Source organism: Artemia franciscana, chromosome 21 (genome assembly GCF_032884065.1).
Source record: "Artemia franciscana chromosome 21, ASM3288406v1, whole genome shotgun sequence".
NCBI lineage: Eukaryota > Metazoa > Arthropoda > Branchiopoda > Anostraca > Artemiidae > Artemia > Artemia franciscana.
This window is the reverse complement of record NC_088883.1, coordinates 26,383,042-26,397,301: the sequence shown is the minus strand read 5'-3', so window position 1 is coordinate 26,397,301 and position 14,260 is coordinate 26,383,042. Positions and strand designations below refer to the sequence as shown.

General features: G+C 35.2%; 1 protein-coding gene across 14 annotated transcripts in view; it reads right to left on the bottom strand.

Annotated features, from left to right (window-relative positions):
• Positions 1-6,851, bottom strand: part of LOC136040607 (protein phosphatase 1 regulatory subunit 12B-like) — a 223,303-nt gene extending 216,452 nt beyond the window's left edge. For 13 of the 14 annotated variants that reach the window (XM_065724876.1, XM_065724880.1, XM_065724875.1 and 10 more), the window contains exon 1: positions 6,524-6,851. In XM_065724876.1, the coding sequence (XP_065580948.1) occupies positions 6,524-6,772 (249 nt within the window). In that variant the 5' untranslated portion in view covers positions 6,773-6,851. The remainder of the gene's footprint in view (positions 1-6,523) is intronic. The other variant, XM_065724879.1, reaches the window with a different exon arrangement.
• Positions 6,852-14,260: the final 7,409 nt, after the last annotated feature.

The window sequence follows — 14,260 nt, the reverse complement described above, 5'->3', positions numbered from 1 at the left end:
CTCCTTACTTTCAGCTAAAAAAATTAGTTTTTTTTTTAATTTAATTTCTGAACGTTTTTGAATTAATGCATGTTTGGTTTTGGCTCTCCGCACATAAATTATTAAAATGAAACTTGTATATTAATTCTTTTTTTGGCTAAATGGCTTTCCCTTAGTTTTGATCAGACGATTTTGAGAAATAAGGGGCGGAGAAGGAGGCCTAGTTGCCCTCCAATTTTTCGGTTACTTAAAAAGGCAACTAGAACTTTTAATTTTTAATGAACGTTTTTATTAGTAAAAAATACACGTAACTTAAGAATTAACTTACGCAACAAACTTTCATAACCTTATATTTTTATTATGTATACGAGGGGGTTTGTACCCTCGTTAATACCTCGCTCTTTACACTAAATCGTAAGTTTTGTCCCAATTCTTTAAGAATGACTCCTGAATCAGAAAGGCCGTAGAATAAATAGTTGAAGTTACTAAAAATACTTTAGCATAAAGAGCAAGGTATTTATCTCCTCCTAAGTACCTCGCTCTTTATGCTAAAGTATTTTTAGAACCCCTCATATGCGTAATTATCTCTGTTCGTTTTCAATGCTACTTCTTCCTTTCATTTGAAAAAACGTTTTCATGTTTATTTTTCATTGTTTTCTTATAGTAATGCTAGAGAACCCTGCGCCCTTTTCATTGAATTTTTCTTCCCCCATGACAGATTCCTCCAAGGAAAGATCCTCCAACATAGCCCCCTCTCCTCAGCCCCACCCCCAAACAAAATAAAATCCCGCTGAAAACGTCTGTACACTTCCCAATAACCATTACTATATGTAAACACTGGTCAAAGTTTGTAACTTGCAGCCCCTCCCCCAGGGATTGCGGGGGAGTAAGTCATCTCCAAAGACATAGTTATTATGGTTTTCGACTATGCTGAACAAAATGGCTATCTCAAAATTTTGATCCGTTGACTTTGATAAAAAATGAGCGTGGGAGGGGGCCTAGATGCCCTCCAATTTTTTTGGTCACTTAAAAAGGGCACTAGAACTTTTCATTTCCGTTAGAATGAGCCCTCTTGCGACATTCTAGGACCACTTGGTCGATACGATGACCCCTGGGGAAAAGAAAAAAAAAAAAAAAAAAAAACAAACAAACAAATAAACACGCACCCGTGATTTGTCTTCTGACAAAAAATACAAAATTCCACATTTTTGTAGATAGGAGCTTGAAACTTCTATAGTAGGGTTCTCTGATACGCTTAATCTGATAGTGTCATTTTCGTTAAGATCCTACGACTTTTAGGGGGTGTTTCTCCCTATTTTCTTAAATAAGTCAAATTTTCTCAGGCTCGTAACTTTTAATGGGTAAAAATAAACTTGATGAAACTTACATATTGAAAATCAGCATTAAAATGCAATTCTTTTGATGTAGCTATTGATATCAAAATTCAATTTTTTAGAGTTTTGGTTACTATTGAGCCGGGTCGCTCCTTACAAACAGTTCGTTACCACGAACTGTTTGATTAATTGTTTAATCAATTAAAAGAAAAGAAGTGACCTATTGAAGATTTACTGTATAAATGCAACCCAAAGTATATATTTGGGTTAAAATACAGCAGTCCATTGTTTTGACCAACAAGTAAAGTGAATATACAACTCAAAGCCTTTTTTATGCACTTTCTGAATATAACAACTTCTTTAGTTGCAAATTCAATTTTAACCTCGCCATTCTATATTTATCCCAATATAACTTTTTAACAGGAGTGATGCTAATATGGGTATATAAACTGTATCTAAAATAAGAGAAAAAGGTATCATATTTGAGGGTATATAAAGGGCTTAAAACTGAATTTGCAACAAAAGTGATGGTCAAATTTGGAAAGAGCATTAAAAAAGGCAGTAAAATTCTACTTCAGCTACATTTTACTATCATAGAAAGGGGTTAGGTTACAAGAACAAAACTTTTGGGGGTGGGGTATGCATTCTACAGTATGTTCCAGGAAGGTATTTTGCAGTACATACCTCCACTCCTTTCACTCTAGAGAGCATTGACTTTTAATGACCTTTGAAAATCTGTGTTATGAAAGTGAGGCCTTACAAAACAGATATTCTACTTAAATGAAGTACAAATAGGCTGTTTTCAGCTTCACAACTTTGAGGTTTCAAAGATCTGAAAATTGATTTCCTAAAAAAAAAAAAAAAAAAAAAAAAAAAAAAAAAAAAAAAAAAAAAAAAAAAAAAAAAAATACTGATATTCTACCCAATGAAATTGTGCCCAAATAATTGAAAATATAATTCAATCAATTGTTTTCATTTTGCTGAAATATGTCACATGGAATAGAGCTTAGGAATAGGCCAATAGACAACATACAAGATTGAATCAATAATAGGAATTGCATTTTCAGAACTAAAACCAGAGAAAAAGAAAATGTTAACTGAAAATTAATATAAAATCTTGAATTGTTAAAATTTAAGATAAACCTATCAAGCAGGCAAATTTTTGAGAATTTGAAATCAGCAGAGGGTTACCATGGAAGCTTGGCAATATCTTCCCAGAGCATGTTTTGGTAAAATTCTAGTTTATTGACTTATGGCTATTTCAGAAAGGGGTTACGTTAGGAAAATGAAACTTTCAGGGATGGGTCTAAAGGCTAAAGTATATCCCAGGAAGGTATTTTGAAGTACCTACCTCCACTCCTTCTCCCTCTAGAGGGTCCTGACCTTTGATGACCTTTAAAAATATATGTGTTATAAAAGTGAAACCTTGCAAAATAGACCTTCTGCTTGAATGAAGTACAACAAAATTGTTTTCAGCTTCACAACTTTTCTCAATCCCAATTTATAAAGTTTTAAAGATATGCAAGTTTATTTCCTAAATTTTGAAAAAAAAAACATTGATATTGCTCAGAATTCTACTCAAATAACAGGAATGTATTTTCAGAACTGAAGGCAGAGAAAAAGCAACTGGTAACTGAAAATTAAGGTAAAATGTTGTTTTGTCAAAATTGCAATAGGTCTGACCTGTCATGTAGGCAAATATCAGGGCCCTCTAGAGGGAGAAGGAGTGGAGGTGGGTACTTCAAAATACCTTCCCAGGATATACTCTAGCCTGTAGACCCATCCCTGAAAGTTCCATTTTCCTAACCTAGCCCCTTTCTGAGATAGCCAAAAGTCAATAAGCTAGAATTTTACCCATATTTTCTAGCATGGATTCATTACTGAAAGTTTCATTTTCCAGTAAATTTATAGCAAACCTGGCTTTTGTATAAAATGAATACACCACTTGATGCCTTTTTTTTTAAGCATTTTACAAATATAACAATTGCTTCTACCTTAAATTGATATTTAAGCACTTTTTTAGCTCTTAAAAATGACAAATTTTTAAAGAATTATGATAGTTCATATAACTAACTTACCAGTAAAGTAAACATACCATTTGATGCCTTTTTTTATGTTCTTTATGAATATAATAGTTTCTTCTACCACAAAGTCAAATTTAAGCACTTTTTAAGCTCTTAAAAATGAAACATTTTCAATTAAAGTACAGGTTATCTATTGTTTCCAACAAAATAATACTACATTTTTTCATGCTGTTTTCAACAAAATAATACTACATTTTCTCAGTGCAAAGAAGAAAATGCCATAACATAGGTAAAACTAATTAATCAAAATTAATGTTGGAAAATCAGTGCTTGTGGATTATATAAAATTAAAAAAAAATGGATGGTAAAATTCTAGTTAATTGACTTCTTGCTATCTCAGAAAGGGTTTAGGTTTGGAAAATAAAACTTTCAGGGATGAATTTACAGACTAAAGTATGTCCCAGGAAGGTATTTTGAAGTACCTATCTCCACTCCTTCTCCCTCTAGAGGGTCCTGACCTTTAAAAATATATATGTTATAATATATTCTCTGAGGCCAACCTGACTTTCATACATAATGATGATAGAAGGTAATAAGCTTACCTAAGCTATGGATGTCAGGTGATTGATTTTTCTTCTAACCATAATTTTGATGGGACCTGTGCCTGTCATCATTGATGACAGGCACAGGTCCCGTCGAAATTATTGTTAGAAGAAAAATCAATCACCTGACATCCATAGCTTAGGTAAGCTTATTACCTTCTATCATCATTATATATGTTATAAAAGTGAAACCTTGGAAAATAGACCTCCTGCTTAATTGAAGTACAACAAAATTATTTTTAGCTTCATAATTTTGCTCAATTCCATTATATAAGGTTTTAAAGATATGCAAATACATTTCCTAAGTTTTGAAAAAAAAAAAACATTGATATGGCTCAAAATTCTACTCAAATAACAGGAATTGCATTTTCAGAACTTAAGGTAGAGAAAAAGCAACTAGTAACTGAAAATTAAGGTAAAATGTTGTTTTGTCAAAATTTCAATAGGTATAGGACCTGTCATGTAGGCAAATTTCAAGGCCCTCTAGAGGGAGAAGGAGCAGAGATGGGAACTTTAAAATACCTTCCTGGGACATACTTTAGCCTGTAGACCCATCCCTGAAAGTTTCATTTTCCTAACCTAAAACCTTTCCAAGATAGCAAGAGGTCAATTAACTAGAATTTTACCAAAATGGATTTATAATGAAACAGTACATTCGAGATCAATGTTTTAAAGTTTGAGACAAATGTTTTTAGCCTTTTTATACCCCATATTTAGGTCATTTTTAAGAGCTCAAAAAGTGCTTAAATATGAATTTGAGGTAGAAGCAATTATTATATTTGTAAATAACAAAAAAAGGCATCAAGTGGTACATTCACTTTATATGAAAGCCAGTTATATGGTTTTCTATAATTTTACCCATTTTTCTAACATCTACTACTGCTACTACTAATAACTCACTGCAGCACCAAGCCGCCTGAGGCCAACACAGCTACGCACGCTCCTCCTCCAACCTAATCTATTTAAAGCCTCCCTCTTTACACGCTCCCAGGAAGTTCCCATTTCCTTTAAATCCTTATTTATGACATCCTCCCAACCTAGACAAGGACGACCTGCTTTCCGTGTAGCCCCAGACAGTTGGCCGAAAAGGACAATCTTTGGTAATCTGTCATCCTTCATCCGTAGAAGGTGGCCTAGCCATCTCAACCTTTCTTTCATTATAGCCCCAGAAAGAGGGATTGAACCACACTTTTCATACAACCTACTGTTTGAAATATGGTCAGTCAGCCAGGTACCCAGAAACTAAAAATAGCATAAAATAGCATATCTAAAAATCTATTATTATATCTAATAATCTTTCTAAAATAGCATATCATATTGTACCCTAGCTAAACTAGAATTTTACCTAAAAGACATTAGGTTAATTTATAGCAAACAGTATTACTGGCTATTGTATAAAGTGAATATACCACTTGATGCCTTTTTTTATGCTCTTTATAAACATAATAGTCGCTTCAACTGGAAATTCAGATTTAAGCAATTTTTGACCTGTTAAAAATGACCTAATATGGGGTATAAAAATGGCTTAAAACATTGATCTCAGACTTTAAAACATTGGACTCAAACTTACTGTTTCATTATAAATCCATTTTTTAAATGTTATATAGTCCACAAGCAGTGAGTTTCCACAATTAAATTAGATAAATAAATTTTATCAATGTTATGGTGTTGTCTTCTTCCTTGACATTGAATTTTAAATAAAAGCATGTGTTTTTGGTCAAAAATATGAAAGCTGGCTATTATGAATGCCAGTTAGACTGTTTGTTATAAATTTAACTATGTTAAATACAGCAATGGTTAGTTTATGTATTAAATATATGCTATGTTTTATCCCCAACCCCCTGATGTGCAAATATATAGCCTAGCCCAAATTTGTTTCTATACTAAATTATAGATTAGCAATTTCAAATATCCTTTTATTTTGTAAAAAACAGCCAAAAACGCATACTTTAATTGAAATTTTGGTGACAAGGAAGAAGAAAATGCCATAACATTGATAAAATTTATTTATCCAATTTAATTGTGTAAAATCAGTGCTAGTGGATAATAAAAAAATGGATTTATAATGAAACAGTAAGTTTCAGTCCAATGTTATAAAGTTTGAGACTGATGTTTTAAGCCTTTTTTATACTCCATATTTAAGAGGTCAAATGGTCTTTTTTAAGAGGTCAAAAAGTGCTTAGATCTGAATTTCTGGTAGAAGCAATTATTATATTTGTAAAGAGCATAAAAAAGGCATTGAGTGGTATATTCACTTTAAATGAAAGCCAGTAATACTGTTTGCTATAAATTTACCAACATTGTCATATGTTTACTTTATTTATGGGTTGGAAATATGGACTGCTTCATGTTTACCTATATTTTTGCATTCAGGGGAGACAGGGAAGCAACATTAAAGCTAATTTCTGACACAATTGAATTGGATTCAGTATATAATTTTCATTCTAAGGGTAAGTCTTTTTCTTAGCTATCTCATTTGTAGTTGATCAGAAGATTCACCAAAAATCATTTTGTATAAGTTCCACAAGCCTAGTATACATTAGCCTACTTGCCTAGCTTACTCTAGAAACACTAAGTTGGTTACCTGGTGCAGGGCAGTCAGACCATCTATGTTTGCAGTATCTATGTCTGCTCCGTTAGCTAAAAGTCTATCAATTTCCATAATATCATTTGCTGCACAAGCAGATAAAAAGACACATCCATCAGAAAATTTAATTTTTTTAGGTTCAGTTCTGGGTAAGGGACTAGCCTTAAATGTTTCAGATTCTTCCCACCTCCTTAACTGTTCAGCTCTCTTAAAAAGTGAGGAATTTGCACGATTTTCCATCGACATTTCTCAAATTTTGTTAGATTCACTTCATATTTTGAGAATTAACCACAGATGATGTTGATGATGATGATGTGTGCCTAAAATAGTTAGATGGCACTTAATGTAAACCTCCTGTGAGCTTCATATACCGAAGAGTGCGTCTGCATTCGACATATTCCGGAAAACTGGAAAACAGGTAGACGTCCACATTGCCACATTTCCGTCCCAGCTTTCAAGGCTAAAAGGCCACATGTAAATGTGGCTAAAAAGAAAAAGGCAAAAAATAATTCCTCTTGATACCCATCAACTGAGAATAAAATGGTTTTAAAGCAAAAGAAAGCAGAATTCAAAAAAACACTAAAGGCTGAGAAACAAGATGGATGGAGAAGGCTGATAGAAGACAAATTAGGCCCCAATGTTCGAGAGCTATGGAGAAACCTTCAGGTTCTTTCAGTCAAAAACGAAAGAAACTCATCCCTGCTGAAATAACCATGTGAAGGATTACAGAATCTTCAACCAATGTAAAACTTAATCTCTTTGTAAATAAGTTTCTGAATATAGATGCACCAATAAAATGTACACCCCATCAACACAGTCTAAAAATGTTAGCCTACTGTTCCCTTTTCCCATTTCAGCTTTCAGGAGGCTATGAGTACCATTTTGAAGCTTGAACCTGGTTCAACTGGCACTGATGGATATCACAACTTGATGTTGGAAAATTTGCCAAATACATTTGTAGAGATATGCAACAAATCTGTCATAAAATCATCAATACCAGTTAAGTGGAATAAAATAATAGTGACCCCACTTCTCAAGAAAGGAAATGACCCTAGGCTGGTTGATTCAGACCGCCTCGTATTTCTCACCTCTCGAGTTGCAAAAATAAATGAGAGGATGATGAAAAAAGAATTTTAACCCATTTATCAGACCATATACAAATTGAACAGATTGTCTTTCTTCCTGCAAGTGAGCACAACAGCCGCCCTATTTAGATTAGAGCATCTGATAAAACAAAACTTCAAAAAGAAAAAGCAGACCATGTAATGTTTTTAGACTTGGACCCAGAATTTCATAGAGTTGATATAAGGTAACTAATCAGAGAGCTCTCGCTACTGGGCTTACAAGAACTACTGGAAATTGGATCCACCAACTCTTGATGGGTAGGGAAGTCAAAACTTCCCTGGGGTGGCTCCTACTCAGGTTTAAAGAGAAAAACTTAGGACATTGGAATCCCTCAAAGGGCTGTTCTAAATCCACCACTCTTCTCAGTTTATTGTCATGATATGAGCCTGGAAAATGTCCTTGGAGCAGTGCTGTTTCTGAATCCTTGGGATATTGCTGTTACAGTTGTGGAGAGAAATCCTTTGTGCTTACAGTCAGCCTCCCAAAAAGCTGTAGATGTGCTATCAGTTTGGGCATATAGTGATAATGTGGTTTTCTAAAGCCCAAATTCGGTTAGTGCGTTTTTCCAAAAATCACATAACCTGGCTACTTCCAATTCGTTGGTGAGACGGTGAGACTAAATGGACAAGGGATTGCAGTTGCAGAACATACACACTTTCGGGGGTTGTATTTGATTGAGAAATGATATGGAAACCCCGTCTGGACGATCTGATTGGCAGTCTCAAACAAAGACAAAATTTCATTAATGCTCTCTGCCTTAGAAGAAAAGGGGCTTCCACAGCTTCTGCTTTAACTATGATCAATTCAGTGGTGATATCCAAAATGGACTACGGATTATTTATGTATGGATCCGCTAAGAAATGTCTCCTGAAGAAACTTGACACTACCCTCCATGCAATCCTACGAAGAGCCCTTGGCTGCCTAAATTCAACTCCTGTTGCAGCTATGTATTGTGAAGTGGGGATCCGTCTCTCCACTCCAGAAGAAAATATCTCCCTCCAAGATATTTCACAAAAAAAAAAAAATTAACACTCAACAGCCACATTATCTTCTTGCATGGATCTTTCAGATGACACGCTATTTAGAGTTGCAGCCAAAACTGAGAATCAGCTAAATACTGACTCTGAGAGAAGTCCTAAGGCAAATTCAAATTATGATAGAGACCATTAGACAAGTAATTATAATGGGTTTTCCCGTGAATATCTATATAGAATCTTTATGACATTTTAAGTATCCGTTCCACAACAAAACAGTTAGTCAAACAAAACAAACAATACCTTAAGCTCAATTTAACATAACAAGCTCCAAATAGACCGAAAATAGACCAAATTTAACCAGTGCGATCATCCTCAGAAATATTTGTCTGCTGCAGTCTCGGCACGTATAAAAGCTCCTCGAAATTTCTCTATTTAAACTTGGTTTAAATGATACAGAGTATATTTCTCAGGTACAAAAAGAATAAAGGTTTGGTCATAACGCAATGAAAGGTCCTCATGACCTCTGGAGACAGTTGTGCAATTGGCGTAATTATTTTCTTAGCTATTTATAAATATAGTGTTGCCACTTCTATTTTTTCATAAAAATAAAGTAGCATTTTGTAGGATTTCTTGCGACAATGGATTTTTTTTTTCAAAGTGAAAATGGAATTCGTGAAAAATGATCATCTTAGTATTCTGGGGTCCCCATGTTCTTTTCAAACAGTTCGTGGTAACGAACTGTAGCAAGGAGCGACCCGGCTCAATAGCAACCGAAACTCTAAAAAATGGAATTTTGATATCAATAGTTACATCAAAAGAATTGTATTTTAATGCTGATTTTAAATATATAAGTTTCATCAAGATTAGCTATACCCATGAAAAGTTAGGAGCCTGAGAAAATTTGCATCATTTTAGAAAATAGGGGGAAACATCCCCCAAAAGTCATACGACCTTAACGAAAATCACACCATTAGATTTAGCGTATCGGAGAACCCTTTTGAAGAAGTTTCAAGCCCCTATCTACAAAAATGTGGAATTTCGCATTTTTTGCCAGAAGACAAATCACGGATGCGTGTTTATTTGTTTTTTTGTGTTTTTTCCAGGGGTGATCGTATCGACTCAGTGGTCCTAGAATGTCGCAAAAGGGCTCATTCTAACGGGAATTAAAATTTCTAATGCCCTTTTTAAGTTACCCAAAAAATTGGAGGGCACCTACGCCCCCTCCCACGCTCATTTTTCCCCAAAGTCACCGGATCAAAATTCTGAGATAGCCATTTTATTCACCATAGTCGAAAAACCTAATAACTATGTCTTTGGGGACGACTTACTCCCCCGTAGTCCCCATGAGAGGGGCTGCAAGTTACAAACTTTGACCTGTTTTTACATATAGTAATGGCTACTGGGAAGTGTACAGACGTTTTCAGGGGGATTTTTTTTTGTTTTTTTTTTGGGGGGGGGAGAGTTAAAGGGGGAGGGGTTACGTGGGAGGATCTTTTCATGGAGGAACTTCTCATGGGGGAAGAGACTTTCAATGGAGGGGGCGCAGGATTTTCTAGCATTATTTAAAAAACCAATGAAAAACAAACATGAAAAGTTTTTTCTACTGAAAGTTAGGAGCAGCATTAAAACTTAAAACGAACAGAAATTATTACGCATATGAGGGGCTAACCTCCTCGTAATATCTCGCTCTTGACGTAAAAGTATTTTTAGTAATTTCAACTATTTATTCTGCGGCCTTTGTGATTCAGGGGTCATTCTTAAGGAATTGGGACAAAATTTAAGCTTTAGTGTAAAGAGCGAGGTATCGACGAGGGATGAGCCCCCTATATACGCAATAAAAACATTCGAATATAGAAGTTCGTTCTTTAAGTTAATTCGTATGTTACGTATATTTTTTACCTATGAGAACGTTCGTAAAAAATTAAAGGTTATAGCTGCCTGTTTAAGTAATCAAAAATTGGAGGGCAACTAGGCCTCCTCCCTCGCTCCTTTTTTCTCAATATCTTCCGATTAAAACTATGAAAAAGCCATTTAGCCCCCAAAAATTAATGTGCAAATTTCGTTTAAATATTTATGTGCGGAGAGCCAAGATCAAAACATGCATTAATTCAAAAACGTTCAGAAATTAAACAAAAAACAAGTTTTTTTTTTAAATGAAAGTAAGGAGCGAGATTAAAACTTAAAACGAACAAAAATTACTCCGTATATGAAAGGGGCTTTTCCTCTTCAATTCTTTACACTAAAGTTTGACTCTTTCTGTTAACTCTACTTTTTAAAACAGTAAACAACTCTAGCGTAAAGAGCGGGGCGTTGAGGAGGAAAATCCTTTTTCATATACGGAGTAATTTCTGTTCGTTTTAAGTTTTAATATCGCTCCTTACTTTTAGTTAAAAAACTTGTTGTTTTTTTTTAAGTAGGCTAGCTAAACATTTGTTTTGATTTTTTTTGTCTTTTCCACAGAGGCGCCATTTGGGCCAAATCTTGGGGTGGTCATGAACTCCCTCTTGGCCCCCCCCCAGACTCACTTCGCGTCGCGTAAGAAAAAATGCGGGTTATGGCAGCACATCGATCGAATATTCTAAGTAGAAACGCATTTTCAGCAGCCGTGTGTTGCTTGGAAATGTACTGTAACCGAATTTGGAACTCAGCCACACTGACCTCTAAGATTAATTATAACATCAAAGATCACAGTCAACGAGGTTAAGTGATTAAACTGAAAGTGGAAAATTCAACCAGACTACAGGCTGGCCTTCTTCAGCGAGAAATTTTCTTATTTAAGTAAACAATACGTCGGTGAAAGTAATCTTCATTAACATGCTGAGGGTTGTAACCAATATCTCGGTTTTCCTTCAGCAGAAATCTTTCAGATCAAATATATTTACAAAAAGGAAAAACATAACAAGAGAAAAAATATTACAACACTCAAGGTAACAAGGGGAACCGCCGAGGTTTCACTTTGCAAAATCATCAACAAGCTGGTTGTGGTTTATTAAATCCTTTTAAATCCTTTGGTTGTGTTATTTTTTATTAAATCCTTCTCTGCAAGGATTGATATCCCCCCCCCAAACGGCGCCTCTGCTTTTCCATGGGTGCCTGTTTAAAATTAGGGTTGTAAAATATCGGTAAAGGGTTAATCTTAGCGAAAATTTAGTTCTCCTTCAAGGAGCAAAAGAGTTTCTGGCAAGAAATTGGCCACAAGAAAGTGACAATTTCTACCTTTTTGTGCCAAAAACCGAATTTTTCTTTCAATCCCCTTTTCTTTGAATTACCGTGATACCTCTGTTGAAATAATTTATACTACTACCACTATTACAAACAACTCACCGCAGCACCATGCCGTCTGAGGACAACACAACTATGCACACTTCTCCTCCATCCCAATCTATTCAAAGCCTCCCTCTTTACACCCTCCCGCGAAGTTCCAATTTCTTATAAATCTTTCTTTATGATATCCTCCCACCCCAGACGAGGGGACCTGCTTTCCGTTTAGCCCTAGACGGTTGGCCAAAAAGAACAATCTTCAGCAGTCTGTCATCCTTCATCTGCAGAACTTGCCCCAGCCATCTCAACCTTTCTTTCATTATGGCCCTAGAAAACGGGATTGAACCACATTTTTCGTGCAGCCTACTGTTTGAAATACGGTCAGTCAGCCGGGTACCCAGAACAATCCGTAGGCAATTTCTCTGGAAAACATCTAGTAAATTTTCATCTGCTTTTCGGAGCACCCATACTTCAGAGTTATATTTGACCACTGTCATCACTGTAGCTTCCAAATATTCTAAACTTGGTTTGCAGATTTATCTTCCTATTCTTCCGAACTTTTTTCAACTGTGAGGAAACACCCTGAGCCTTGGCTATTTTACTTTTAACATCTTTACTGCTCCCACAGTCTTTACTAATAATACTACTAAAGTAAGTGAAGCTGCCCACCTGATCAATCTTTTCGTTACCCAACGTCACCTTTCTATCTTCGCTTATTCCTAGCCTTTGTGACTTAATCTTCTTAACATTAGTTTTTAAACCTATACCCTGAATTCGCAAAACCTCTAAAAGTTCATTCATTTTACTTGCACTTTCATTTAGGATGCTTAACTCATCAGCATAGTCTAAGTCCAGGAGAGTTTTTCCTCCCAATTTGATTCCGTGGTCTCCCATTGCCTTTGCTGTGCTTCTTAAGACAAAGTACATCAATATGATCCATATAAAGGGGGATGCAACACAACCCTGCTTAACTCCTGATTTAATACAAAATCTCTAAAAAACGGAGTTTTGTTACCAATAGATATATAAAAAGAATCGCCTTATTATGCTGATTTTAAATAAAGTCTATTAATTTTCATTAAGTTTAGTCTTACTGATTAAAGGCTACAAGCCTGAGAAAATTTGCCTGATTTTCAAAAAAGGGGGTAGCACCCCCTAAAAGTATTAGAATGTTAATTAAAATCACACCATCAGATTCAGCGTATCGGAAAATCCTACTATAGGGGTTTCAAGCTCCTAAGTTCAAAAATGTGAAACTTTGTATTTTTGTCAGAAGAAAGATCGCGGATGCTTATTTATTTATTTATTTTCCAAGGTTGATCGTATCAACCCAGTGGTTCTAGAATATTGTGAGAAGGCTCATTCAAACTGAAATTACAAGTTCTAGTACCCTTTTTAAGTTACCAAAAGATTGGATGGCAACCTGGCCCCCTCTCCCGCCCCTTTTTTCCCAAAGTTATTCTATCAAAATTTCGAGATAGCCACTTTGCTCATCATGGTTAAAGGGCCCAATAGCTATTGCCTCTGGTCATATAATAGCCCCCCCCATAGCCCCAGAGGAAAGTTCTTTAGGTCATAAAACTTGCCCATGTCTTACACATAGTATTTTTGTTGTTGTGAAGTACAATGGCGGAGCCAGAGGGCAGAGAGCCAGAGGGGTGCCCCCTGACGTAGTGGTGGGTTTGTGGTTGGGACCAATTGCTCTGATTTGGGTTAAGACGAAAGTTGTTTTTTGTAATTGGTTTTAATTGTTGAGTTTTTAATAAGATCTTAATTATTAAGACTGTTTCGTTTTACAAACAAGTTTGAAACAAGGTTTCAGTTATTTTGTGCAGTCTGTTAGATTTACAACTGACGCATACCGCCAAAAAGTATTTGATTAAATTTAGTTTTATCAAGGGAATCTGTCCGTATTACCACAAAAGCCAACTGGGAAGCGAAAATCTTCATTTCGTACTAACAAGGAGGGGAAATTTAAAATCCTAACTTCTTTAGGCTGTCGAAATGATATTTCAGGATTCTACTGTCACAACGGGGTTGAAAAGCAAAATACTCACTTCTTTTTACTGTTAAAAATTTGTTTACGAGTCTTGCTATGGCACCGAGGCGAATATTGATGTCATTACTTTTTTGGCTGTCTGTTTTGATTTTTTGGGTTTGATTTTTTGCACAGCAGGGTGGTTTTAACAAAAAAGTTGTTTTTTTAGAAAATGTATGAGAAATGCAAAAATTATTAATTTAAGTTTTGGATTTTGGTGGCCGCTTTACTGCCTATTTTCATCTAATTAAAACTCTGTGTTATATGACATATCACCTCCTCTGTTCATCCTAAAACATTAAAATAAAGGCTAAACTCTTTAGAACTTTGAAA